This window comes from Thermobia domestica, chromosome 2 (genome assembly GCF_964235325.1).
Source record: "Thermobia domestica chromosome 2, izTheDome1.hap1.1, whole genome shotgun sequence".
Classification (NCBI taxonomy): domain Eukaryota; kingdom Metazoa; phylum Arthropoda; class Insecta; order Zygentoma; family Lepismatidae; genus Thermobia; species Thermobia domestica.
The window spans coordinates 343987053-344012874 of record NC_137455.1 but is presented as its reverse complement, the minus strand read 5'-3'; the positions used below and the strand labels follow the sequence as shown (position 1 = coordinate 344012874).

Below are 25822 nucleotides of genomic sequence, written 5' to 3'. Positions count from 1 at the left end.
GTAATTATAATACAGTAGCAACTGACCTATCGGATATAGTAAAGATAAAGACTTCCTTTTTCAAGACTTCTTCATATAACACAATGAGTTGGGGGAACATCCTTTAGATTTGTTTAGAAACAGAAAACTGTAACAATAACCACATTCTTAATATCTGTCACAGTATTTACATAGCAAATACTCTGCAGACAAAATTAAGATCAACGTTGAATACTGAATCAAACGTTTAACACATACATACACACACAAAAAAAAGGTCCTGAATTACTAGAATATGCAGTAAAAAAGAAACGGTCTCGGCTAAGTCCGACCCCAGCAACACCACAGAGTGTCCGAGATAGAAATAATAATAATAATAATAATAATAATAATAATAATAATAATAATAATAATAATAATAATAATAATAATAATAATAATAATAATAATAATAATAATAATAATAATAATATAATCAAACAGTGTTTGAATATTTCTCTATTTATACGTAGTTCTAAGGTGATAAATTACTTCAATTACAAACAGAAGCAAGATTGTGTAAATTCGACGTGAAAATGTATAGAATTGAAAGCCGATATATAATTTAAATGTAATATTTTACAAACGTACAATATATTCGTGGATTGTTTTGGAGAACGTATTGTTTTTATCAGTTATCTTACCTAATACCCTATTTCACAATTTACTCGAGTACTACTAAAATTATTTGAGACTAGAAGAAATTCGCTTTCTTTGTCCTTTTAACAAATGAAATGTTAAAGTTGTTTAGGGATAAAGAATTGGTCCCTGAAAATACATCTGATATAGGCCGTTTTAAATCCTTACAAAGGAAAGAATCTGGTGCATGGCTACAGGCTACACTGTCAAAAAATATTGGAACTTTCTTGGACAACAACACGTTTCAAATTTGTGTCGCTCTTCGTCTCAGTTTAAATATCTATCATAGTTTCAAATGCACTTGTCAGGAACAGGTTGATGAAAAAGGCTTACATGCACTGAGCTGTTCTAGGAGTGGAGGTCGAATTTCTTGTCATGGAGAGCTAAATAATATAATAAGACGAGCTCTTGCCAGTATTGATATCCCAAGTATTTTAGAACCATCTGGAATGTCCAGAGATGATGGGAAACGAAATGAGGGAAATGACAGAGATGATGGGACCCTTGGAAAATGAGGCAACGACTGGTATGGGATGTCACATATGTTGACACTTCTGCACCTTCTCATTTACCTTCATCATATAAAGAGGCAGGAAATGCTGCTGAGACACCCTGTAAGCGAAAACACGCAAAATATTAAAAATTAAGAAAAAAAATCATATGTTCATCGCCTTTGCTACAGAAACTATGGGAGTTCTTTGCCGGGAAGCTAGGGAGTTCCTAAAGGAAATTGGGTTGAAATTATATCTCAAGACGGAAGATACAAGAAGTGCACGATTTTAATTTCAGCGTATTAGTTTAGCATTAGCGGAGAGGTAATGCGGTCAGCATTTTAAGTTCTTTCTCTTCTTCAAAAATGGAAGAAGTTTATTAGTTGAAATGAACTGGAATTTATGAACACTTTGGACTGAAAAGTTTGTAAACTAAGTTTTTGTCAACTCCGTGATATTTCTCGTGCTACTTCCAAACATGTGGAGGATGGATTTATTCGCTGTTCTTAGTTATAAACTTAATTAGTCCTACACAATTTTGTTTTTAATTTTTATTTATTCGAGTATTAACTCAAAATCAAATTTGAATCGAATATGTAACGCTTTTTAAAACTTTTTATTTTTGAAACTGTCAACAATATCAACATGTACGTATAGCAGTTATGTTACTTTCTTTAATCAATGTTTAAATTTCGTGTAATCGAAGTTGTGCCAAATTATCATGTCATTTAACGAAATATTTATTTATGAAGTATTTGCCCTTGTACGTAAAATTAAAGATATAGTTTCATAAAAACATGTGAAATTAATTGATAATAGTTCAAAAAATGTAAAGATTTTATTCAAATTTCTGATCAAACTATCAATTAACCGTGTAGTTTTTACATTCACCCTGTATATGTACAATTTAAGTTTCTTGTATACAAAATACAGATACCATGAACCACGAATGTACCTAGATAGTGGAGAACTGGTATACGTTATTTTAGACCGCCGCTACTGCGGTAAATTCACCATGTTTTTCCACTGGTTCATCTACTCGTAATTTTGTATTCAACCAAGAAAGTCCATAGCAAACTTGCTTGTGTCCACTTCTGCGAGCGAGAGTTTTGTTAGTTGAAAAACCAAACGTGACATGGGTGGGCGACTTTCATCCAAAAATTTACATAAGCTGGATACACTAAGAATTAAAATGGAAAATGCAGCATGAAGAGTCGTCACTGGTGCTGTAGAAACATATTCTCTTTCTGTGTGACTTGATCCGAGAATTCGTGACACATAGCAATTCAGTCTCTTGCATAATATATATATATTCAATTATATAATTGGATGGTATTAAAAGGGAAAACTGTTACGTCATAACAAAGAGATCCATTGTGTGTGGGCGTTTTCTAGTTTTGCAACAACCAGTGATGGGAAAGTGGGTGTAGTCTAATGGTTAGTATCTCTCTTTGCAATCTGGAGGTTTCGGGATCAACTCCAGTGACCAATCACTAGTAGCTTCATAATAGATTTTTTTCCTATAACGAGATTTCCAGAAAACGAGAAAATTACAAGCAAAGTCATACCCTTCGTAGGTGTGATGAAAATACTACGCCTGTAAATATCATTTTGACTAAAGATTTTCCAATTTTCTTCAGTTTGGAATTTTGCTAGAAAATATTATAGTGAAATGCTTATTATCTAAATATTTTATTGTGATAGAAGCGAAGTGGCCTTGCGTCGCTTAGTTGCTAATGATCTAGCCTTCGATGCGAGCGGTCCCGGGTGGGGGCACTCGATCGAAAAAGTGCAGAAACCTTTTTCAGGCCAGTAATCGTGAATGAAGTTTTCCTGGGTTTTCCTCATTCACACCAGGTACATGCCGGGGTTGTACCTAACGTATAGGTTCAAGGCCGATTCTTTCCTTCCCTTTCCTAGGATCGTGTAATCGCCGAGGGGCGAGCTAAATGGCCATAGATACCGAAAGCCAAAAACTCTTAAATCCTAAAATCCTCAAATAGGAACCAAATTTTTGTATCATTCTTTGTTAATTAATTACGTTGAAACTTATGAAATAATGCTATTCATTTATGGCTGAAACTTACAGAAATTTCCGTTTAATACACCATAAAAATATGCGTTAATTTCACGTCCACCTACCACCAAATTTTCTTCGAGTATTTACTACAACTTTGTCGTACACTGGTTGTATTAGATAAACCGTTAGTGATTATCTAAAATTTTATGAAACAAAAAGCTCTGAATATACAATAAATATGTTCCAACAAGAATTCTTAGAACACCATCTGATTTGTGAGTAAAGTTATATCAAACCTGAATGAAATTGCTGCTATAAGTTCATTGACAAATGACAAAATTGTATGATAGAATATGCTGTTTGTATTACAATATATAAGTACCCAGTCATTATTACTGATCATTGTTGTAATACAGAATCTTTAAGAAAGAATGATGGAGTTTCGTGACTATGCTGTGCAGAAGTAACGGCACTTGGCTCGGTAAATAATGCAGCGTTTTATTTGACAATTCAAGTGGTTTATTCAGTGTAAATACAAATGTAGTGCTAGTAGAATCCACTATACTATAACGAAAATTATGTGAAAGTGCATTAGCACTTCAACATATTTCTTCCTGCCCACAATTTACAGCATGACACGCGTCCAGAGAATAATTAATTTAACACCAGACCAGCACGACTTCACTTTGCTCATGTTATTTCACGTGCTTTGCGTATTCGTTTTGCAGATCAATTAATCGGACGTAAAGAACCCATTACTTGGATCCTACAGTGCCCTGACCGCACACAGTTGGATTTATCTTATGGTGTTTTATCAGAAGCATTGTTTGCCGTGTTAAAATTGATAGTGTAAACCACTTGAAGCCAAAAATCAAGGGTGCATTTGGTATTGTTATACCAGATATGTTCAACAGAGTCTGGTATGACATTGATTATCTTTGGGCGCGTGCCATTCTGTAAATGGTGGACACGAAGAAACATGCTGATGTGCTAATGTACTTAACATGGTTTTTGTCGCAGTATAGTTGATTATATAGTGTTGATTTTATAGTGCTCAGTTTGTTTTTTCCACTGAGTCGCAAAAAAGAAAACGGTATATTATTCAACCACCGAAATACCATCATTTCTACAGATATTATTATCACATAATATCAACCAATTTCTCGTATAAATTAACACCGAAGTAACACATATTTGTCACTTACTCGATGTAGTTTAATGAAATATTTTTTTTTTACTGTATTAAGGCATTCATTAAATTGTGACGCTAACGGAGCATGTCACACATACTGACCATTCTGTTTTGTAATTTATGTGACTAAATTCTGTGTCGATTCTGAGAGAAGGAGTGCGCCAATGTTGTCTATTGAAATGCCTTGTTTTACTGAGCTTCTTTTTATTTTTTCTTGTCTATGTTTCAGGGACTGACTGAGGTTTACCCGCAAGCCTTGGGGCCCCATTTGTGGTTTTTCTGCGTCTTCTCAAAATCACTCTCCGTCGCAAATGGTGTTGTGGTACGTTCTCACATTATGGTGGGGCTGCTGTTGTGTCACAGAGCGATGATGTTGTCTTTTTTGCTTGTTTATTTGTTGTTTATTTTTTTATATAATAATATCATTTCCTCCCTCCATCCCTCCCACTCCTTTGTTTTAGTAACAGAAATTTACATTATAAAAAAAATACAGAGATGTTATTTGCTACAATTGATGTGTAGTTGTCAACACTGTTTTCGCTTGTTTTGACATCGTGTTGTTGTTTATTGGTGTTGTTGTTTATTTTATTAATGAGGTTAACAAGATATTTTGCCTCCACTGTTTCATATAGTTTTCATAGAGAGCAAATAATTACTAACACAAATCATCAATCACATTAACATTTTTATGGTTTTCCTTTCTTTTTAGCTTGAAAACAGTAACATTTAGTGGTTGTTTAGTAGTGATTCTAACCCATAAAAATAGTTTAGAAACTTTCGTTTACTTATAGAAAGCTTGAAAAAAGTCTTCATTTTTATATAAAAAAATCATTTTCTTTTGTTTTACATAGATACATACAAATTTTACATTACACTTCATCGCTTTCCCAATCACAAAAATATTACATGTATTAAATGGATTAATTTACTCACTGCGTTTTCATGTTGAAAAGAATTGCTTATAAACAAACATTGCTTTAAACTTTCACAGCAGTTCTAAATAACTATTTGGGTATAATGTCCTGCTCATTTTTTTAGTGTTACATTTTAAAAAGTAATTCTCTTTGATAGTTACAAATGTAAAAATTATGGAATATTAAAAAAATCAACTGCAATTATAGTGCCTTGTATTGCAAAGTATTTTTCAAACGATAATTTTGCCAATTGCAAAGAGTATACATCATAAATATAATTTATCATAAAGAAATTTTAATATAGAAGAATTTGTATCGTGTTCATGAACTCATTTTAACTATATAAACGATCATTTCACCACTTTCATTACTGCCTTTGTCACGGTTACGCATCCTAATATTCTGTTACTTGCAAAATTAACAAGAGAGAAATATAACAATGCGATACATATGTGCTTAATAGTTGTTTCATGTTCGTTACAAATTTTCATTTTAGAAGTTATAATATTATCTTCATCGTGGATACACATAATAATCATTATATTGTGTAACTTTAAAAACGAATGAATAAAGAACATTGTAATGTGTTTTTAATTTAAGTCTCTATATAAATAATTGTATATATGATTATTTCGCCACTTATATAATTGAGTTCATCATGGATATAAATTTACATTATAATACTCTTTGTCATTTACAAATTTAAAAAGCGATAGATTTCTTTAAAAATCTATTACAGTTATAATGAATTCTAATTTTCTGAGTATAATTTTGCCAATTACAATAGATATGAACCATAATATTGTATCATTAAACAAAGAAAAGTATTCATAAATAAGAAAATACTAAAATATATTCACAATTACAGAGTGTCTATGAACTGTTGTATAAATTGTAATTTCAACACTTACGTTTACTATTGGCTTCATCGCGAATATCCATCCTAATAGTCTGTCTTTTACAGAGTTGAGAAATGAGAAATACGTACAATAATATAGTAATTCAAGTTAATTCTTGTTTGTTAATAATTTTCCCTAATTTGTTATGGTATTGATTTCATCATATTGTCACATGAAACATATTATCACCATATTTTCTTACTTATATATAGATTAAAATAAAGAAGAATAGTGTAATGTGTTCTATTTTACATATTCATGATTTATCATGCAAAAGGTTTTCGCCACTTATAAAGTTGGCTTAGTTACAGATCATAGATTATAATAGCATCTCTTACTTAAAAATTATTAAAGAGGCATAACTTGTTAAAATGTATTATAGTTATAATCCCTAGATTTGTAAACAACTTTCCACGCGATCATTTTTCAACCACAATACGTATCCATTATATTATTGCCTGTCAGTAACAAAAATTGTTTAAGAAGAATATTATAGTATATTTTAAACAAGTCGTTTTTATGAATTATTCTATCAATTATTATTTTTCCACTTATGCATTTCAACTTCCATCATCAAGGATATACATCATAAAATTCTGTCATTTACAAAGCTAAGAAAACAAAAGAAACACAATATTACAATGTAGAACAATTATTCTGTCATATTAATAATTTTACATTTTATTAATTGTGGTCTTGTTTTCAATATGGATACACATCATATTCACAATAATAAGTCACGTATAAATATATATTCTTAATTACAACATGTTTATAAACAATTTCACATGAGATTACTTTATCAGTAGCTTCATCATGTATATGAGTATACATCATAATATTCTGTCATTTATAAGACACATATAAAGAAAAATAAGATATTACAAGACACAGTTAGAATTACATTTCCTAAACAATAACTTTGTTCACTACAATACTGTCCTTATAGTGAGAATTCATGATACTATTGTCTGTTATTAACCGACTTCACACATATAATTCATTTGTTCAAATCGTTACAAACAACATAGACAATACAATGTACTATGAAAGTATTCCGAAATTTTGCAGTACAACCCCCTGTGCCATTATGCAACCATAATCATTCTAAAGATAACCCAGCATCCGTTGAGATATTTTATAGTTTTGCTCGAAAGATTGCCGTCAAGTCATATAGAAATTTACATGGAACTATCGACAAAGTATACTCCTTCAAACACACAAAGAAAAAGAAAATTATGTGCACTTTTGTCAAAGTAATCTTTGAACCTTCCCAGAACAAAGTATAAACTTATCGAATTGAGAACCTCCTCCTTTTGAAGCCAGTTAAAATTTTTTAAAGTGTAAATTGAAAAACACAGAATGATTCATACACCCAATGAAACTAAGATTATTCGATGTGAAAGTCTGTTAATGAAGACGCCAATGTGAAAATTGCTAATAATGACAGCACTATATCCAAATAGTTTCCAAATCCATCCAGATGCAACACATATATAAGTAATCAAAAGCTTTATGATTATTTTACTTTATAATATTTTGCAAGTACCAGCTTGATATGTACAGGGCGTTTCAAAACAACACCGACAACGTTTGGTAGGTGATTCCTGACACCAAGATCATACAAAAAGTATACACCAATCTGGGTGTAGAAATCCGTCATTTCGGGGTTATAGGCTACCGAAAACATGAGAAAATAAAATTTAAAGGTCCATAGCCCCAATACTATGGGATCTACCGTAGGCGGGTCAAGACTTCACTTAGGAATTAATATGTGCACTATCCAAAAATACATCTTTCAGAATCCTAAGGTATTCTTGCAACATTTTTTATAGAGGGAGTTTGGCTACAGGCATATAACTTGAAGTATTCACAAACTACCTTATAAAAATTGTTCTGGAAGTACCGCAGGATTGTGAAACATGGATATTTGGATTGGGCACATACTAGTTTCCAAGTGATGTCTTGACCCGACTACGATAGGTCCCATAGTTTTGGAGCTATGGACCTTTAAAATTTATTTTTGCATGTTTTTGGCAGTCTATAACTCTGAAATGACGGATTTCTACACCCAGGTTGATCTATACTTTTTGTCTTATCTTGGTGTCAGGAATCACCTCCCAAACGTTGTCGGCGGTGTTTGAAACATCTTGTATATGTCAGAAGTCTCAACTGGCACAAATTAACAAATACATTTATTTCTTTGCAGTAGCACATTTTAACAAACGTCACTACATACTTACTCATGTTTAGTAAGTAATACTTACTTTGAACAGAATCAACTTCATAATTCATGATTACCAAACACCATACATCATAGATTTTTCCAGAACTTCAATAGCTTTTTAAACAATTAAATGTACCGTAACACTCAAAGTTAGTTAAACGAAGTTGTGATGGTTATTTCTAAATGATTTGTTTACATAGAAATTCTTATTTTAATAAAGTGAAACAAGGTTACAATACGTTTTGTCATTACACACTCTACTTTAACTATCATATTTAGTTATAGGTTTATCAAAGTAATTCTTTTATTTTGCTACAAAAACTAGCTTCTTTTTGTCGTATTTATACGGACTTTCCTACATAAGACAAAGTTAGCAAAGAAATTGGATACATGCAGCACTTGCTTAGCACAGCCAATTAAGAAAGTTACAGCACTTATTTATTATTATATAAAACACAAATTTATGATTTCATTTTTTCGCTTTAGTTAGGTGTTAAATCTTCATAGATGTTGTCTTCATTGTTGGTGTTGTTACTGTTGTCACATTGTTGTTTAATTGTTGCCTAAGTATCGCAGATGTCATGGCTAGAGGATGTCGTTATACTTGCTGCTGCTGATTAAATAAATTACTGTTTTAAGTGTGCGTGCGTAGGTGTTATCTACATATTTTCGTCATGTAATAGACTGTTTTCGTATATTTGCTCTCGTTTGTTGTTTATTGAAAAAAATAGCACTTAATATTTTTTTGCACTTGCTAGAGCTTATACAGTATGTTATCGATATTAATACGTAATAATTATTATTGAATTATTATTAACTTGGAATATATTTGTCACAGGTTTGGATATAATGTTGATGTAATACAATGAATGATAACTAAATAACTTTTGTTGAACTATATTTATTACCTGTATCCTTTAAACCGATATGTACTATACAATGGCATAATGTCCACAGAATGTGTTAACCTAGGTTCCCTTGAGTAAACCATTAACACTATTATGATCAAGAGTTCTGCAGAATATTAAGAGGAATGCATTAATAATAACAGCTTCCCTAACTAGAAAATCACGCTACGCCACTGGTATTGAAATTTTCACCAGTTAAAGTACTCTAAGGTTTTTTTGTAAACTACCAATGAATGACAGGCAAGTACGATGTCATAATATTATTGTTGATCTACATCAAGCATAATATGATGGATATAACTGGGTTTTAAATGAATAACTATTGATTATATTTTACATTAATCATACCATATTTTAGTAACGAGCTCAGTCCTCGTGTAATGATTCACTGGAAACTCATCAAGTATAACTTGGCAATATGTGTGTCAGTTATTCGTTGTAACCATTGAAAGACTTTTACCTTACACTTATTTTTTTTTCGAAAACTATAGAAGACAAATTTGAGAATTTTTTTCTTAAAATACATGGGATTACATATTCCATATACAAAACTGCGCTTTACCCAAATTATCCTTTCTCTTTGAAGTTATTTTGAAAAGAGACTGTATATAGTTTCTGTTGGATAACTGCAACAACATTTACCTTATACATGAATAAAACTTGATTGACAATATTTTGGGCAGTCAATAAGCTTTAGCCCTCGTATGATAAGTGTTGTGCTACACAATCTTACTTAAAAATGCATCCATGTCTTAAGATAATAACGTGTAACTTTCATATTCCAAGGCACAACGTCTGAAATGAATGAAAGTTCGAAGTGTGCTCACCATTTTTCAGAAAAGAGGAATGAGTTGATTGTGTATCCGTAAAGTTGGCTCTTTTTGTAGTCAGTAACGATTGACTTGTGACATTGAACTAATGTAGGGCTCATCTATGATCCAGACACTAAAGTTATGACTAAACATTGGAAGCATCTCCACTATCCCGACCAGAAATTTCATCCTTCAACCACGAAAGTAGTGTTTTTAATTTCCTGGGAGTAATCCTCACTGATTTCTTGACCTACAGTCATTGCTTGGTTAAGAAATAGTATCGGGATATGATACAAAAAAACTGTGATGCTCTGAAGGTAAAGCGCCTTGGCTTACTTCGCAATGGTACCCACCTGTTAGTTGATAATCCTCCCGACCAGAAAGTCCAGGAAATATTGCTTGTTGTGCAAAATCTCAGCTACCATGTAATTAATTCGCCATCCACCATATTACCCTGTCTACGCGCAGTTTCTCAAAGAATAGCATTTTTCTTCAGATGTTGAAGTCATTTCCTCTGTTGAATACTGGCTTTATTTTTTTTTTTTTAGCCAATATGACTCTTTCTGCTAAGAATTAGTTGAATAACAGTTTTGGAGAAGTGTGTTAATTTGTATGACGACTATGTGGAAAAGGAAAAATAACATGCGTTTGTTTTAAACGTCTGTCTCCACTCTCTCTATGCGAGGGCATGAACTTTCTTGATCGTTCGTCGTATAATTCAATTGTACGTAGAATATATAGTGAATATGAAGTTTTGTGTTTAAAATTTATTCAGTATTTTATGTAAATAGAGTAACTTTTTCCTGTATTTTTTTATATATGTGAGAGACACGTTTAAGAGTGCTTATTAGCTATGGCCGATTTTGTTAATTTTTTCAGTGTTGACCTAAGATATAATCTTGCAAATTGATAGTATAAAACGATCATTGTACTCGTTGTTATTGAGCTAAACTTGGTATCAATGCTATATAATTTTAACCTCAATTAAATTACGTATAATTTAACAAAGTAATGCGTTAGGCTATATGTCAGGATAAAAGTATAATTGGATATTAAAACTGTCGCACATATCGATAAAACTATTTTGCATTCAATGTAGAAAACCTAACTAACGCAGTCCTCTGATGCATATCGGGAAAGTTGAAATCATTATCTTTGAGTACGTATTTTCAGTATATGCCAAGTACTATCATTCACAGGGACCTACGTAATACTTCATCAAGGGGGATCCAACTTTTAAGCTTATATGGCTGATAAATTTAATGATTATAATAATGTATAACGATTATTTTATTAACCCTTCTTCCACGAAACACGTGCGAATTTCGTACTATGATATTATCTTAACTAACTAACTACTAACTCTACGGCCTTTGGAACTCGAAGGTTGAATACCACATTCAAAAAACCTCTTCATTGACTTTTGTCCTTACTTAAGTGGATCCAGTTTCTACTTTGTATTCCTATTTCTGCGAGATTCATCTTGATATTGCCCTCCCATCTACGCTTACGTATTCTCAATGGTCGTTTTCCGAATGGACTTCTGGTTAAAACTTTGAAAGTGTTCCTACTTTCGTCCATTCTGGCTACATTATCTGCCCACCTGAGCATCCCACACTTGATAATCCTAATAATGTTTGGTAAAGTACAAATTATGCAGTTTCTCATTATAGAATTTCCACCATTCCCTATTTCCCTTCCTCTTAGGTCTGAATATTCGTCTCATGGCAAATTTTTAATTTTCTACATTATTATATATATTAGAAGGAGGATTTAAATCCGGTAACCCTCTTGCATACGCCACTGATCTTGCATTCGTCTTGGCATCAAGTTCTTTTTCGTTGATGAAGTTTTTCTGATGTAATAAGAATTCCACTTCTAAGACAAAATAATTACTTCGGTCATTCAGTATGTTCTTTCCTTGATTGTTTTTATTTTGATTTGAGTTTAGCGTCCCTTTCAGAAGCTAGACTATATGAGACGAGGACTTACTGCTTAACATGGGATCCGAACTACAGGAGCTTCAGCCGGAAATCGAACCCGGGTCTCTCGTGCCTAATTCGGTATGTTCTAATCTGCAAACAATAATCAATAGATATATAATTAACAGTGAGTATTATTCTCAGGAGAAACTTCTGTGGTTCGATTCCCATCGGACATTCGTGCAGTTCGGATCGCACGATAAGCTTAGGTCTATGTATTATATCACTTAAGTACTGAAAAAGAGAAATTTTACTTTAATGTTAATTTTAAACAAATTCTTATTGTTCTTGAACCATTTTTAAATATTCATTAGGCAACACGGTTGTACGCGGCATTCACTCTACTGTAATAGGTAATTTAAAATAGTACCTATTCTTCTGTTAAAATTAGATCAATATTCATTGATTATTTTGCTGTGAATCAATTATTGTATACAGTACACCCCGAAATTCTCATACCTAATTTGCATACCCAAATATATGAAAAAAATACTGTAATTAGTGCAACATTTAGGGGGATGGGGGGAACTGCATCTAGCAGTGATACGAACCTAAAGTATAAAATCCCATCTCGAGCAGGGGTAAAAGTGCGGAGAAACACGGGGAGACGCCGCCCCCCACTTCGAAAAAATATGTACGGCGTCCCCCAGTTCCTAAAAATTTACAATGCACAAAGATAGGCAGGGGGAACGACGCGACCGTCCCCCCACCTTTTCAGATCCACTTTTACTCCTGATCTCGAGGGGCATAAATTTACATTTTGCTCTTGAATTTCCCACGTTATACTAATCACAAAATTAAAGTTAAGAAAGAAACACACACACACACACACATATATGAAAAGTGAAACTGTTGTATATACAACACGCATTTCTTTAATATATGAGTATGCTACCCGTAAATTTCGATCTTCGACATTTATCAAATAATTGATGAATAACTACAAATTTTCTTAATTGAAAGAAATAGTAAAAAATGTAGGCGAAAACAAGTACATTTTGTCCTTATGATTTAGTATTTACATTTTTTTAAGGTAAGGGATTAGGTTTAGAAAATTTCTTTAATCATCTATTTTGTTTATTTCATGATACTTGGTTTCATATCAAACAAACTAACACCAGCCATTAGAGGGTTACGCCCTCTCTTTGACATTTAGTATTTACATAATTCCCTTGTATTATCATATTATAGTGAACGTAATGATACTAGAAGAGCTTTATTATCTAGTCGTTTTGTGTAGAACCTTTCCGAAATTAGCTGTTCTTTTTAATTTTTTTTTTTTTTGTTAATTATATTTTTGGTGTTTAAAAAAGAGCCAGAGCACAATTTACAGTTCTTGGAGCTTGTATTTTTGAGAATCACAAGTTACTTCAGCACAAGTATGAATTTCCCGGTAACAAAATTTGACAATTAACACTGATTTCAAAATTATTGAAGAGTCATTAGTCTAAGTTTTCGTCCATAGAGAATTTTGTTGTTGATAAAAAAAATACCAATGGCCAGGCCGGTAGCCAGCCCAAAAATGTAGGGGGGGGGGCGATCTAACTATATTATAGTTCATCACCATATTATAGTTCATTTTCAATCCTACCGTAAAAAAATTTAGGGGGCCCGCGAAAATTTAGGGGGGGCGACCCCCTAGATCCCACTGGATACGGGCCTGCCAAGGGCATTGAAAATTCTCTTTAACACTTGTCCAGAAATTACTGTAAAAATCCAGGGTTGGCACCATTGCATCGAAGTTAGGGGTTGAACTCCTACTTAACTCAAGAATTTATCTCACTACTCAGACGATATTGCTTGAAAATGGTGAGATCTACTGTAACATAATATAATAGACACGGAGAAAACAAAGGGCTTGGGAGAGGAATAGGAGGTAGTTGACATGGTGGTCAGAGGTGCCTCTGTCTTACTAATTGATAATTTTAAAGGGTAAAATCTGATCTTAAAATATAAGGGACATATCAATTAATTCCTGGAATGTAAGCTTGTGATAGAGCAAAAAGTAGTTAACTTCAATGAGAAACTGCGCCATCTTTTGATACTCTTTTATCCCAATGAAAAGGTCTCGTATTAGTGTATTTTCTTGGAAATGAACTGTAATTCATTGTTTTCTTTATTGGACCACCTTAGTAATTGTACCATACTTCGTGAAAATTAAAACTTTTTGTTATGTACAATTTTTAATATCACTAAATCAAATTTAATTTAAGAAGTAATAAATATAAATGCGTATGTTATGTAATTTCATTTTGAGAAATAAATCAGGGACATTTAATTGCACTTGAAGGAGAAATTAGAAAAATCGAATCATTAAATCTCCAATTTATTTAAAAGAAAACAGAAAAAATATTTACCTACAGTGGCGTACGTAAAGTGAGGTTCCGGGTTGAACCCTTTCCCAAAACGAGATACTATGAAAAACCTTTAGAAGCTGAGATATGTACTGCACAAAAACTCTGTGTAAGTATCCCGCACCCTTAAGGAAATTCTGCGTACGCTACTGCTCCTCCATATAAATCAATTGACTAAACTTAAAAGCGATTAATAGATACTTAACATCGTTAAAGGTAAAAGCATTTCAAGCAGGTTGATTGATTGTTCGTGGGGGGAAGGGAAGGTTGATAGTTTTAGTGTTACTTATTTAGGTTTAGAACAGTGTTGCCAGATCGGGCAATAATTCGGAGATTGGGCGATTTTTAAAGTGCTCTTGCTGCCAAAATTTTAAATTGGGCGACCCACTATTTTTTGGACTACTTTTAATTTTCTGCAAACTAGAACTCTTAAGAGTGCATTACTTTCTTATTTTCACATATGAAATCACAATATTACTTTTATGTAATTCAGTAAAAGTTTTCATTTGTTGAATATTCTGTCTACAATGAACAATAATTTTACTAAAACTAATAATGTCAGTTCTTGTTCATTACTTTTTAAATCTCCAGATCTGGCAATACTGAACTTTTGTTGAGTTTGCGCTATCGCAGTGTACTGGCAGTATGTTACTGTCTTAGTTAATGCCTACACCTAATAGTTGAACGGAGCTATGGAAATGTGAATATTGCAAAATTAATAGTATTACTGTATTATTCATATTAACATAATAAGCAAGTGGAGTATGTGCAATAAAAGCTTTTAAAAAATCACGGCTCCCAGATAAAGAATTTAATAAACGAATTTCAGTAAAAGCATATCACAAATCTTGTCAAGTGCATTTCATAGTGCAAAAAACTGACTTAAACCAACATGTCTCTTTGGAAATGAGAGAGGTCATCCATTTTATACTATCATCATCTGCCCAGTCCGCTCTAGACTGCAGCTCTACTGCTCTTGGCGTAGTATGAAATTTGTCCTAAGACACCATCGCCAACAGTTCAAAACTGCTGTTGCTACCTGACCGTTGCCAACCCAGGCATCTGAAATATTTCCTTCAAGTGTTTCCATTAAATCTATAAGTTGCAAAATAATAATAATAATAATAATAATAATTATTTTTTTTTTTGTTTGGGCTACAGATAGTTCAGATCCGTTAATTTCGGAGCACAACCACACACTGCTTTCTAATAATAAGTTCTGGCAACACTGGTTCAGAAATGAAATCAATTGAGTCCCATTTTTATGTCCTGAAGGAGAAAGATGGTTAATGAAAGCGGATGGTGGAATGAGAATGTAGAAAGGAATTAAAGAACTTCTAACTTCGCCTATCACAAACTCGCGTAACCAGGGATTGAAGCAGGACTCTTATGTACCAAAAGTGAGTTCCTGTGATCCCAGTCGATTCAGAGATTCTAGTAAAGGATTTAGAGTGGTCTATATTCTCTTTGTGCATAAAGCTAAGTCTTGGGTGGTGTATTTGCTTAATGTGTTCCTAGGTGGTGTAAACATTGAAGTATAAACAGTGGTTCGCAACCTAATTTCTATCACGACCCCATTTTATCACATCCTCTTGCCAGCGACTCCAAGGACGCCGATTCGGGGGAAGGCCTGGGCCCCTTCAAAGCTCATGTGATCCCCCTCATTGCATTTGGGAATACACATTTAGCATAATTTGAATGCAATTTGTCTTAAAATCCTCATATGTGTCTTCTGCATCTGAATGGGCCCTCCCAAATTTACAGGGAAATCGGCGCCCTTGAGCGGCCCCCTTATAATTTCTGGTTTGTAACAAGCATGTGTGGGATTATTAATATAGCTATTGGGGAGATCTCACGGTATCCATCTATCTCTATAATTGTGAATCCTTTTTTTTTTTTTTTTTTTTTTTTGTAGCAGATACAGTAACTTCCCTAAAATCGAATGAATTAAAACCAAATTTGTTCAGTTCATTCATATTACAAATATCGAATCTGATCCGTCATACTGTTTCAAAATTGAAAATCATACTTTTGAAAATTTTAAAACTTTGAAACCATACCATGCTTAGGTATCTCATTAGCTTTCAATTTCAATTGTATTTCAACATACAGATTTTGTTGCATTTGTATTTTTCGGGTATTTCAATATGCAGTTCTCATTAATTTCATATCGTGCCTTTTTTTTTAAATTTAAATTGATTTTTAAACAACTCTGCACCTATTGAAAATGTTTAGTAGATCTATTTTTTTGTTGTGCTTAATAGTATGTTATAAAAATAAAAATACGCCTATCAGAACAAAATTCAAAATAATGTTTAAAAATTATCTTCCGGTATTAGATTCTAATTATATTTATCTTTCCTGCTTATCTTCGCAACCCTCAGGTTGAGAAATCCTGTACTAGACCATTCTTATAAGGTGTGTACGTGACTAACTTTTCTATGATACATCCTGAATATAAGAAATTGAAGTAAGAAGAAGTGAAAATGAAATGAAATGAATTTTTTGAGTTTTAGGTCCCACGGTTATGCCGGTTAGGCTAAAGGACACGGTGATGATGAGAAATGAATGAAATGGTGGAATGAAGAAAGTGGGAAGAAACAGGAGAACCCCGAGAAAACCCACGCACACGGTGTTTGTCCACCACAAAGTTCACTTGGCGGGAGCAGGGTTTGAACCCGGGACCCCATGCAGCAGAGGTGAACGCTCTACCACTGAGCCACCGCGGCCCCAAGAAGAAGTGAGTAACGGTAGCAACCAGAATCTCTTTCTTCTATTAAAAATTGACAACTTAGTTTCGTTTCATACTTTGAAACTGTGGTAGACTTCCAAATTATGCGAATTGAATATTGAAACCGGGAATACTAATAAATTTCTACAGGTTCCATTTTTTGTACGGAGATGCGAGTAAAGATTATTATGCTATATATTTACTTGTGACGCTGGGCTGATTCCGAAAAGCAGCTTGTCAGTACCGTTTCTGTTGTATGACGATCAACGTTTGAACGGAAATAATTAATTCCTATCACTTCCTGTGTAATAGAAGTTTAAAGGAAGAGACGACACCTATTCTTGTGACATTGATTCGTCTTTCAAAAATCGTTTCTCACTATGTCTAAAATAATTTTGCTTTATGACTATTATTGATGAAACTGGAAGCATTGGTAACTATTTACCACTTCTGCTTATAGTAGAAATATGTGGATAAAGATCTTTTGTTATGTTTTCTTAAGACACTAAAGGAGTTAAGATTTAGATTTCTGGGCTCTCGGCATCTTATGGCCATTTAGCCCGTCACGTTTGAGAGATGACGTCCCTCGGCGAGCACACGATCCTGGGGAAGGGAAGGAAAAAGGGTTGGGGAATTAAGGAAACGGCCTGGGACCTATAAGTTAGGTACAACCACGCATTTGCCTGGTATGAATGAGGAAAACCCAGGAAAACCTCAAGGTTTCTGGCCTGAAAAAGCTGTTACACTTTTTCGACCGAGTTCCCCCACCGGAAATCGAACCCGGGACCGCTCGTACCGAAGGCGAGAGCGTTAACGACTATGGTACGCGGGGCCACTCTTAAGACACTGAATCAATTGCAGAAAACAGCTTGTCACCATCTGTCACCGTTTTTATTCTATGGCTACCACAAATGATTAATTTCTACCACTTTCGTTTAGAAAATGAAATGAAATATTTATGTCCTACTGATATGCCGTGTAAACTAAAAGGAGACGGTAACAATGAGAAATGACTAAACTGGTGGAACGAAGAAAGTGGGAGGAAATGGGGCAATCTTTAGTAAACTCACCTGCATGATGTTTGTCCACCACAAAACCCACTTGGCGCGAGCTGGAATCGAACCAGACACCCCACGCATCAGACATGAACTCTACCATTGGACCACCATGGCCCACTTTCGTTTTGAATAAAGGGTTAACGGATAATCTGTAGTCTGTTCTTGGTGCGTTGAATTGATTCCAAAAACTTCTGCTCGATATCTCTTGGCTTCTTTACTCTGGTACCTGTGACAGACGGACGGATGGTCATGGCTTTCTACAATTTCCGTAGCATAGTTCAGAAGTCTAATGTTCATTCAACTAAAACATGTTACAAATGGTTTTAGTATTGAATAAAATAATGTAGCTTTGAGTGACTTTCTAAACATCAATAGTTTTATTCTGGGGGCGATAACGTAACCTTCACGAACTTGAGAGCTGAGCAGATAAAAGGGTTAAAACAGTGGCGGATTTAGCATGGAGCCGCGGGGCCAAGACCCCCAGTTTTTGAGCGACAAAAATAATTCAAGATATTATTTATATATTTTTGAAAATTTATACTAGTAAACTCATGATATAGGTATCATAGTTTGAGTTCTGGCTGACCCCCCAGTTTTTACCTTCTAGATACGCTACTGGGCTCTAGCAATTTAAATGTTTATTCATCCTTCAGAGACGTTCGTGGGTCACTCTAGCGATAATAACGCCCAGTAGGATTCCGGTTATTTGTTCCGAAGGTTAACTTTTTCTTTTTTAATATTGTAGATGTACGTGTAACGTACTTATGGGAATTACGGTCTATGTTCATCACAACTGGACATATTCAGGGGCTTTTCGTACACTTGTGGGATCTGGGAAGGATTGACGCACATTAATCACATAGATGAGAATTCTATTTCTACTATGAATAACATATTTTTACACCAACTTCGACCTTTTCATTTCAGGGATCCCCCAGTGACTCAGTGGTAGAGCCTTCGCTTCTGTCGCGCGGGGTCCCTTGTTCGATCTCAGCTTGCTCCAAGTATACTTTGTCATAGACAAACACCGTTTGTGGGGAGTTTCTCGGGGTTCTCCCGTTTGCTTCCACTTGATTCATTCCATAATTTCTTTCATTTCTCATCATCACTATCTCCTTTAGCTTAGCAGTTATAACCGAGGGACGTAAAACTGAAAGATTTCATTTCATTTTACGTTTCACTTCAGTAATAGCGATACCCCATTTCGCGACATTTATTTAGTATTTAGTCGTAAAAAAATGTCGTGCAAAGTAATAGTTAATCATTTTTAAATATTTTGAATCTCAAGAATTAATTAGAAATAGTAAAATTGTGTTTTTTTCCTAACTGACAACTCTTTTCTTGTATGATGTGGGGACTTTCCATTGCGAGGCCTAGGAAGACTACTTCACACACGGGGGCGGCCCTGGGTACGGTATACCATAAATGAACACGTAAATCAGCAAAATGAGGGATACAACAATGAAAGCACAAAACAATTTATGCGAAAAAATCATTTTTTTTAAAAAAGTAAGACAATGTAATCCCAGGTAAAGAAACTTTTTACAGCTCAAAGTTCCACTGGGAAGAATAAGTAGACAGCGGTTAGGGTAGGGAGAGTTCTCCATTGCTATAACTGCTTGGATCACTGACTTACGAGGTTTTCCATCCAAACAAAAGACCGATTCGTGATTGTTTACAATGCCGGACGTGGTCTTTCGGCTCCCTAAGACTTCCGGATTCGTTTATCGAACTTGGGGTGTTGGTATTTGATTAAAGACTCTCTCTTGCCTCGTTCTTTTCCCTCTTTTTTTCCTCCCCTTTCCCCTTTCCCCAGGGGGCAAAAGTTTTAGGAAAGAGAAGAAAAGACAAAAGAAGTTCTGATGCAATTTCTCAGTCGTTTTTTGTTTGAACAGCACTCCAGGTTGTAATTGACTTTTCTTTTTCTTTTTGGTCATTTGGTTCCTATAGCTGCCATGCACTCTAGTCTTTCCAGTTAGATAACAATACTAGCATTCTTCTTTGACAGGGTACGACGTCCATTTCAAATATTTTTGTTGTTTTTCGGATATCCGAATATTCGTTTACAATATTTGCGTTACCCTAATAATTGTTCGAATAGTTATTCAGTGACCCAATAATTATTCAAATAATATTAGTTATACCAATAATTGTTCAAAAATTATTGGTTATTCTAATAATTGTTCGAAAAATGATTCACAATTCCACTAATTATTCGTTATCCAAATAGTGTTCAAAATACTTTTTGTTATTAAAATAATTATTTGAATAATTTATTCGTTATCCCAATAATTGTTCAAAACCCGTTTCGTTATTATAATAATTGAATAATTTATTCGTTATCCCAGTAATAGTTCGAATAATTCTTCGTTATTCTAATAATTGTTCAAAAATTATTTGTTATTCCAATAATTCTTTAAAAAATAATTGTTTATCCCAATAATTATTCGAATAACTTATCGTTATTCCCATAATTGTTCGAAAAATTATTTATAATCCCAATAATTATTGTATCCCAAAAATTGTGCAAAATTATTCATTATTCTAATGATTGTTCGAAAAATTATTTAATCTCAATAATTATCCAATCGTTATTCCGATAATTTTTGAATAACTTACTTGTTACGCACATAATTGTTGTAATAATAATTTGTTATTCCAATAATTGTTTGAAAACTTATTCACCATCCCAATAATTGTTCTAAAATATATTTGTTTGCCGAATAATTGTCCGAAAAATTAGCCACTATCCCAGTAATTGTTCGAATAATTAGTCAGTGTCCCAATAATTATTCAAAAAATATTCGTTATTCTAATCATTCTTCGGAAAATTATTAATAATTTCAATAATTGTTCGACTAATCATTCGCTATTCTAATAATTGTTTGAAGAATTATTTATAATCTAAATAATTATTTTATCCCAATAATTGTTGGAATAATTTACTGTAATTCCAATAATTATTCGGATAATTTATTCGTTATTCAAATAATTACACATTATCCCAGTAATTGTTGGAAAAATATTCGCTCCCTCAATAATTGTTCTGATAAATTATTGTTTTATCAATAATTGTTAGAATAATTATTGGTTATTTCAAACTTACCATCCCATAAATTATTCTAGAAGTTATTGATTATTCCAATATTTGTTTGAATAATCATTCGTTATTCCAATAATTATTTGAAAAATATATTCATTATCCCAATATTTGTTCGAGTACTTTAATGTTATCACAATATTTGCACGAATAATATTCATTTTCCTAATACTTGATCGAATAGTTATTCATTATTCCACTAACTGTAAGTATAATTATTCCAATAACTATTAAAGCAATTATTAGAATAATGAATTCGATTTTTAACACATGTATTTCAAATGTTTTACGTCTATATATCTTTGTGTTCTACCTTTATTTCCGTCTTACCCTACCGTAGCTAAATGAGTCCTTACTAAGCTAATAGGGAAGGAGAACTACCTCGTGGTTAAACGTCTAGCATACGCACCTTTGTCGTGGGAGCACGGGTTCGATTCCCAGCGGGAGCTCATGTGGTTGGAATTCCATGTTAAGCGGTAGGTCCACGTCTCCCATAGCCTTGCTGCTGCAAAAGAACCTAAACTCAAAATAAAATAAAATCATAATCGAAAAGTAGGGAAGATTGGCCAGCTCTTTCCACAATTTTCTTGAAAATTTAGGCCTATATGGCAAAGTAGAAATTAAGGTCTGGAATAAAAAAAAATAGGCAGAGAGTTATTGTACTGTTAAAGAAAGATGGCTTCTTATAATTAGACAGAACATTTAATGGGTTAGAGGTGCTGCTGCCAAAGGTTGTACAATTATAGAGACAACAGCTGTGACGCGCAACTAAGAATATTTTACAAATTACAACTCTATAATCATAATAATACGGCAGCATGATTTGTAACATATGATATCCAAAGCAGTAAAATTACAATTGCAATATTTGACCGAAGATTGAACACTCAACTACCGACAGCAGTGCGATCAGTAATCTTGGAGGACTAGGAACAGCGTGAAAGAATACGACACTAATTGGCCAACAATCCTTCCTTCTGTTTGCGGTATATGTAGTTATCTGTTAACATCAGCTTTCCTCAAGCTGACAATAGGAGTAGGGAAGGATATACAAAATATGGCTTCATTATCAGATGGGAAAACCAGCACACGTTAAATAGCATTTTCCTGAGAGAAGAGGCTCTGAATTCCATAAGAAGATCTAATTTGAGTTGCAAAGCATAATTTTGGATTTAATTTAACATTTGGTGTCTAGTGATAATCCAATGACATTCTTAACGAGACTCGAAAATAATATATAAGCCTATATATTGGATACTCGTTGCTTATCATAGGAGTCTGAAGTGTATTTCCCCATTTTCTTTTCTGGCAATTCTAACTAACTTTGAATATAAATGTTTTCGACGTATTTTAATTTTGTGCTGTGAAATTAACAAAGCTCAAAAGATTTCAAAGATTAAAAATTAGAGTTTGAGACTTTGCGTTTCGCTTTTTGGAGGAAACGTTGAGGGTGTATGAAGGATTGGACCTACTATTAAATTGGACTACTGGGGCTTGAATCTGCTGTAATTAATGAACGCACAGAGCATCATGCAAAATCAATCTGGTTTAATTAATGAACTCACAGAGCATCATGTAAAATCAATCTGGTTTAATTAATGAACTCACAGAGCATCATGTAAAATCAATCTGGTTTAATTAATGAACTCGCAGAGCATCATGTAAAATCAATCTGGTTTAATTAATGAACTCACAGAGCATCATGCAAAATCAATCTGGTTTAATTAATGAACTCACAGATCATCATGCAAAATCAATCTGGTTTAATTAATGAACTCACAGAGCATCATGCAAAATCAATCTGGTTTAATTAATGAACTCACAGATCATCATGCAAAATCAATCTGGTTTAATTAATGAACTCACAGAGCATCATGAAAAATCAATCTGGTTTAATTAATGAACTCACAGAGCATCATGTAAAATCAATCTGGCTTAATTAATGAACTCACAGAGCATCATGCAAAATCAATCTGGTTTAATTAATGAACTCACAGAGCATCATGAAAAATCAATCTGGTTTAATTAATGAACTCACAGAGCATCATGTAAAATCAATCTGGTTTAATTAATGAACTCACAGAGCATCATGCAAAATCAATTTGGTTTAATTAATGAACTCACAGAGCATCATGAAAAATCAATCTGGTTTAATTAATGAACTCACAGAGCATCATGTAAAATCAATCTGGTTTAATTAATTAACTCACAGAGCATCATGTAAAATCAATCTGGTTTAATTAATGAATCACAGAGCATCATGTAAAATCAATTCTCAGAATAACTATACCTATTCTCACCACAATATGTTGCTTACACGAGAGCTAGGTTATAGGCGACACCACTAATTTGCGAAAAAAAAAATAACAAGCTGATTCTCTTATTAATTAAATATCTTACATAAAGTATGACCCATCAGCTTGAAACTAGTAGACTTTTTGAGCTATGTCCTTGTGTTGTGTTGTTGTTAAGAATGAATATAATTGGTTTTTGCTTCTCTTAATCTTCCCAAAATAAGATTAGCAAAACTCTTCACAACAAAATCAGTATCAAAGGTCAGTGTTTTGTAGTTGGTTGCAGCGCAAGGCAACAAGTATCTATTACAAGTTCAGAACGAGAAGGAGAAGGAAAACAAAGTACAGAAGAAAAAACAAGTATCCAAGACAGTTTGAAAACGGGTGATGGCCTTCCCTGCACTGGAAGTTCACAGCAGAAGAAAAGGAACCGTCGAAAAGAAGTACGCCAACAACAAGAATGGCAACTGCAAAAAAGAACGTCTGGCGTTACCATGACTACATGAAGGGGGGAGGGCAGGAGAGCAAAAGAGAAAGAATGTGTGTGTTGTAAAAAAGTGCATGGAGAGGTTTTAGGGGCGGAGGAGGAAGGGAGCGAAAGAAACAGTGTTCTTGAAGATAAGGAAAAAAGGAAAACGCCCTTAGAAGCATACAAGAGTACTGAAACGAGTTGAGACCATGGATAAAGCTTGTCTTGGATAGAGAAGAAAGCTTTGTAGGAAGGGAAAGCTAGGTAAAGTCGTTGCTTCGGGACACATGGACACATTTACCTGCAAAATGCTTTTGCTTTCAGCATGTGATAACGTAAAAGGTTCTTATACAGAAAAAAAAAAGAACGATGAAAAGGAAGACCGGATAAAAGTAAAGGCGGGATAAAAGAAAAAAAGAAGAACAAGAAAATACTTGTCGAAAGAGAAGCTCTCTCAACGACCATTTTTCTGAAAGGCTCTAAGGAAGATATTAAAGAAAGTACGACCCCCCCTCCCCCCCAGTTCATTTTGATTCATATCTTATTTAGTTCTAGCTCGTTTCTCTGCCAATTAAAGACGTTACGAAAGTAATGTTCTAAAAACATTAACTATTTTAAACTCTATTATGTTTCTTTTAAATGTTCGAAATTTAGGACACATTAGGCACTATTAAACACATTTCTTTCAATGATGCGCTCTGCATGGATAAATGAAGAAAAAAAGTACGAAGCAAGGCTAAATTCATTGAAACACTAGTCACAAATCGAATTTTCAAATTTACATTGGCTTGTATTGCTAATGTGTAATATCATCTGAGTCAGGAGCACGTTGGTTTTCCTTTTTAAATTCAGAGAAAATATCGAAATCAGAGCTGACTAAACACAGTTCGAAACTTCCTCTCAAGTGACTTCAACCTCAAAAATTGAGTACGTGTTTTGGTATGTAAAGGTTTTGTTTGAGATTAATGAGCTCGAGTTTGACTGAGTTGAGTTCCGTTAAGATAGGTGAGATGAACTGTATAGGTGCGAATTTTTGTTCAGTTTCTCGAGCGCAAATTCGAGCAAGATTCATGCAAAATTGATAGCTCGGGTTTTCTGAGCTAAATAATTTGACCAACTTGCTGTGTAATATTTCAGTATGCGACACAAGTAAACAGTTGGACAGATTACGATGATCTTAGGTTTTAATACAGATCAATTCAAAATATTGGTGAATAAAATTGCTTACTTCTGTAATTAACTTGTGAAAGTACTGAACCCACTTGTTCGCGTTGGGTCGTTTTCGAGCTCAATTTCATAACCGGAAATAATTAATTAAAACGAGCTCATTATTATCAAAACATGTTAAAACAATCATTTTGTAGAAATGTTTTGAATGCTATCGGGCATATATGGCTTTTGAGATGCCCGATAGTTCAATACTTCAGACACTAGATAGCACTTTTTCTCAAAGTCCGCCAGAAGAGGCACAAATAAACGTGGAGTTGCCAAACTCAAGTCGAGTATTCGTTGTATTACTATTGACATGCGATCTTTCCATATTTATAACATCAGTAAGAGTACCCTTTATTCAGATGTATCAGTCCTGTTTTATTCCACATTTTGTAGTGAGGGGTCATTTTGGGGTTCATCGTGAGGGATCATCCGGGGTTAAATACGCTGGAATAGAGACATTTTCAGACAAGGTGGTCGTACCTAATGGCGTATTTAGGGG

General features: G+C 33.7%; 1 protein-coding gene across 2 annotated transcripts in view; it reads left to right on the top strand.

Annotated features, from left to right (window-relative positions):
- LOC145678745 (uncharacterized) overlaps window positions 1-25822 on the top strand; it is a 1017255-nt gene that overhangs the window by 716405 nt on the left and 275028 nt on the right. The window contains exon 3 of one of the 2 annotated variants that reach the window (XR_014130429.1): window positions 4590-4644. Coding sequence is in view for 1 of the 2 variants with exons in the window: in XM_081749214.1 (XP_081605340.1) it covers window positions 4590-4682 (93 nt within the window). In the remaining variant the exon portion in view is untranslated. Of the gene's footprint in view, window positions 1-4589; window positions 4683-25822 lie in introns of those variants that run through there. The other variant, XM_081749214.1, reaches the window with a different exon arrangement.